Source organism: Tupaia chinensis, unplaced genomic scaffold, assembly GCF_000334495.1.
Source record: "Tupaia chinensis unplaced genomic scaffold, TupChi_1.0 Scaffold000056_1, whole genome shotgun sequence".
Classification (NCBI taxonomy): domain Eukaryota; kingdom Metazoa; phylum Chordata; class Mammalia; order Scandentia; family Tupaiidae; genus Tupaia; species Tupaia belangeri.
In genome coordinates this window covers 898,835-903,613 of record NW_006159514.1, presented here as the reverse complement: position 1 = coordinate 903,613, position 4,779 = coordinate 898,835, and the positions used below count along the sequence as shown (strand labels likewise).

The window sequence follows — 4,779 nt, the reverse complement described above, 5'->3', positions numbered from 1 at the left end:
TCTTTTTTTTTTTTTTTTTTTTTTTGAGAGGTTTTCGCTATAGGGCGCATGCACTCGCCAGACAGAGAGAGACACAGAGCCAGAAAGCGAGAAATGGTCACGCTGCAATCCCTTCTCCTCCATTCTCCTCTCGGGATCTTGGGCACGCACGCATACATGCCGGGCATGAGTTCTAAGCCACCGGGTCTGGGACGTGAACCATGGTCGACTACATGGGAGTCCAGCAACATAGCCATTACGCTAACTGCTGGTTCCCAGCAACATTCAATTTCTTTAACAACAATATTAAACTATTATATTTTAAAAATATTTTCCATTAAATGCCTAAATATGCTGGTTACTTCTTTAAATTACTATATATGTACACTAGATGGCAATCCTTTTTTTAAAGAATTATTTAACTTTATTTATTTATTTATTTATTTATTTTATTTATTTAAATTTGACCAGAAAGGGATAGAGAGAGAGGAAAGTAAGAAAGGAAGCCACCAGGTCCAGGACTTGAACCATGGTCGGTCATGTGGGAATCCAGCACCCTTAACCACCATGCCACATGCTGGCCCCAATAGCTATAATTTTTAAATTTAGTTTACTGAAGATTTCTGGTAACCTAATCTTTCCAGATTAGGTTGTAATCTTAGCTACAAACATAATATTGGATACAGATTTATTTTCTTTTATTCCTTCATTCTGGAGGGCACCAGAGGGAAGGGTTGTGGCTGGGGCAATAAAGCACCCACTATCAGGAACGGTCACACATAAACTCTCCTCCATCTCTCCCCCCTTTGAGATTTTGAGCATACATGTATATGTGTAGGCTCTGGGACTTGAACCCTATAGTCAGCCATGTGGGATTCATCTACCTTAATCACCAGGCCTTAGGCTGACCCTGGAAACAAATTTCAGTATGATCCTATCCTTAGGTAAAGAATTTGGTTTAAAAAAAACAAGGCTACCCTTAACTCACGCCAGGCGCGTGTGCGTGCGTGCCCAAGATCCCGAGACAAGAATGGAGGAGAAGGGATTGCGGTGTGGCCATCCCCTCTGGGGGGTGATTTCTCGCTTTCTATCTCTCTGTCTGTCTGGCGAGCTCATGCGCCCTATAGCAAAAACCTCTCAAAAAAAAAAAAAAAAAAAGAATAAAACAAAAATAAGGCTACCCTTTAGAATTTCTCAGAGACTGAAGAATTTATTGCATGAACTAGAATATTATATTTTTCAACTGTTGAAAACTAAAACATGCTTTGTAACTTCTAAAACAGACTGAAAAGAAAAAATAATAGTCTTATCAGTTTAGGTTTATTTTAAAATCATAAATCACACCTGCTAGGTGCTTCTTAACAAAGCAACTTTGGATTCTACACATTTTCTATGTGGAGTATTTAAGCAAAAACAGTCCCTCAAACTTTGGCTGGAAGTGGGGAAGAGGAGAGGAGGTTTGTTTTAGCAAGTAAATGACAAGTCTAATGATCTTAAACCAGTTAAAGGCAAAGGAAAAAAATTCAAGCAGAAAAGCGGAAGTGAATCACGTTGAGAGGCTTCTTTATTCCATGAGATTCTGGGATTCGTCTTGCAAATCCTGACTTCCTACCTGCTCCTGTGCCCAACTCCATAAACGCAGTATTATTCTCAATTTTTTCAAACTGGCCTTAACCAGTATAATTAAGGAGAGTGCAGTCCTGCCTCCCAGACGTTCACATCATTACAGAGGTTTTGTCCTGAAGACAGACTGGAGCCAGAGGGGCCACAGCCATGCTACGACAAGTCCTCTGATCACAGGTAAAAATAAAGAAGACTTCAGAAAGCCCCGCTGCCGTGACCCGCGGGAACAATGAGCTGCACCTTTGCTGATCTGTCCCAGTCTCGTGAGATAGTATTACATTAACACAAGCCTGAAACAGCACGCTGACATGTCACTCACCTCCAGCAACCGAGCCCAGAGTGAACCGGTAAGCAGACTCCGCAATCTGAAGCCAGACAGGCCTGCCCAACCCGGGAGATTGCTGCAGGGAAGAAGAAAGCACGTGAAAAATTCTAGAAAAGCATACAGTCAGTGAAAAAAAGCTACAATTGGGTTATTTTAAGATAAGAAAAAAAAATAACCCTAAATGGGATATTGTTGATAAGGTAACATCTTCTTTTCTAAAGAACAAAATAGGATATTCATGTAGCCAAAAAAGGAAGCAATGTATTTTAAAATAGTACCGCCATCACTAGCATTTAAAAACCACATTCAGCCAGATACAGCAGCTCTCCTTCCCTATTTTACACAAGCCTATTAATGCCACATTATCTGCTACTATTGGGGAAAGCACTGTTATTTGATAGCGGTTCATCTTTTAGGTAAAGAAACATTTCAGGTACAAAATCTTTCCCCCTATTCTTTAACTTCAAATTTAAAAATCTTTATTAAACATATAAGAATTACACTGATTGGAGAATACCGAACATAATCTCTCTAAGGAGCACTGTCCTAGCCAAACCCCTAGCTCAAACAAAATTCATGATTATAAAATAAAGCAAAGGGAAAAGCCCTATTGGTAGTATGGTTCAGAATAGTATTTCACAGGTATTCCACGGCATAAAAGACTTGGAATAATTTGTCTGTATTAGTATATCAGCCTTGGTCTTTAATATTTTCATTATGAAAATATGTCATGCTATGTCAACAGTATAAAATTTTAAATTTTGCTTTATCATAAAGAGACTGTAAAAAAAAAACTAGAGCTTGAATGAGTTTTAAAATAAGTATGAGAAAAAGGTCAGATATTCTCCACTATATTAATTATATATATGTATAAATTTAATATACATTATAAAATTTCTATAATACTTTAAAGCATATACAAAAATGGAAATTATAAAAGAATAAGATAAATAATATTTTAAAGTAATTTTATATTCTATTTATTAATACAAAAACCCTTTCGATATTAAAGTATTATGTTACAGACTATTTTTCTCTTAGTTTTTCAAATGTTGCCTAAACATTTTATTCCACGGTGAGGCTAAAAAGTTAATGTTAATACTTTATTTCAAAGATAATAGATAAAAACATAAACACAATCTGTGGTCATCAGGATATTTAACATCACACATTTTGAACAAATTCAAGTTATGACATTGCTATGGGCCCCCAAAGTTCATGTGTTGAAACACTAATCTCCAAAGTGATAGTTGAAGGCGGAGCCTTTGGGAGATAATCAGGTCATGAGAGTGGAGCCCTCATGACAAGAGTATGCCCTTATAAGAAGAGACATGAGAGCCAGCCAGTGGCCTAGTGGTTAAAGTAGCCGGATCCCAGGACCAGCAGTTAGTGTAATGGCTATGTGGCTGGACTCCCATGTAGTCCACTGCGGTTGGAGTCCCGGACCCGGTAGCTTAAAACTCACGCCGGGGGGTGATTTCTCGCTTTCTATCTCTCTGTCTCTGTCTGGCGAGAGTAAGCGCCCTATAACAAAAACCTCTCAAAAAAAAAATAATGGAGCCGAATCCCACATGGTCAACCATGCAGTTTGAGTCCCACACCACTGGCTTGAAAAATACCAGGCATGGGAACCAGCAGTTAGCGTAATGGCTATGTTGCTGGACTCCCACGTAGTCCACTGCGGTTCGCATCCCGGACCCGGTGGCTTAAAAAGCACCAGGCATGTGTATATGTGTAGCCAAAATCCCAAAAGGAAGGAGTGATGGAGAAGGGATTGTGGTATCACCATGCCCCATGAGGGGTGCTTTCTTGCTTTCCCTTTCTCTCTATCTCTCTGTCTCTTTCTGGCAGGTGCACATGCATTCTAGCAAATTAAAAAATAATAATAAAAGAAAGAGAGATGGAGGTGAAATCCTATTTTATACCCCCCACCTGGCCCATCTCCCTCTCTCATATGGCAAAGATAAAATGAAAAGACTGCCCTGTGTCCTCACCAGGAATTTTGATCTCGAACTTCCCAGTCCCCAAAACTGTGAGAAATAGCTATTTGTTGTCTAAAACTCCCAGTTTGCTGCAATTTGTTACGGCCATCTGAACAGACCAAGACAGGCATTTTGGACTAAATTTTAAGATCCTCTAAAGTCAATGTACTGTTATGCCACATGTTAAAACACAAATGTTTTTAACTTCTTAAACATGTGCATACAGAATTTTTCCAAAATTGAAGTTTTTCAATCACAACAGGATGAAAATAAGCATCAGTGTCATAGATTATGAATTATTTTCAATCATGTGTCCTCTAAGAATATGTTGAATTAGAACTCACTGAATAAAGAGGTTACGATCCCAAGTAAACACCAAGTAACCACTAATTCCCTTATTCATATAAAACGTTTTTCCTGTGCTCAAACACATACATTTTTCTTTATACTCGCTTCCTTTAAAGAATGTTTATAAGCCCTACAAAATCCTATGAAAACTGAAGGATTATACTGAGCTTTAATTCTTAGCTAAAAACATTTCTTACTATAAATACCCAAATGCCTTTTGACAGAAATGTCAGCTCCACCCTTATTAATAGCATTTATAAGAAAATATACAATATATGCTTACCAAGATTTTTTTTAAAGCTTAGTTATCACTATAACTTATGGTTCACTTGTATTCAGGTATGTAAATTAATGTAATTAATGCTATGGATTTCACTTCATGAATATTCATAAATGAAATGCTACTATAGCTGTCATCCCTATTAACAACTGTGTACTGAATTTTTAGCATTTAGGCTGAAAGAAAATACTCAGCACTAAGAAGATTGCCTACCGTGAGCAAATGGGCCAAAGGAAAAGGTG

The 4,779-nt window shown here is 37.9% G+C and overlaps 1 protein-coding gene across 3 annotated transcripts in view; it reads right to left on the bottom strand.

Annotated features, from left to right (window-relative positions):
• Positions 1 to 4,779, bottom strand: part of SLC25A12 (solute carrier family 25 member 12) — a 146,804-nt gene that overhangs the window by 35,989 nt on the left and 106,036 nt on the right. For all 3 annotated transcript variants that reach the window (XM_006141477.3, XM_006141475.2, XM_027776035.1), the window contains one exon: positions 1,922 to 2,003. In XM_006141477.3, coding sequence (XP_006141539.1) covers positions 1,922 to 2,003 — 82 coding nt within the window. The remainder of the gene's footprint in view (positions 1 to 1,921; positions 2,004 to 4,779) is intronic.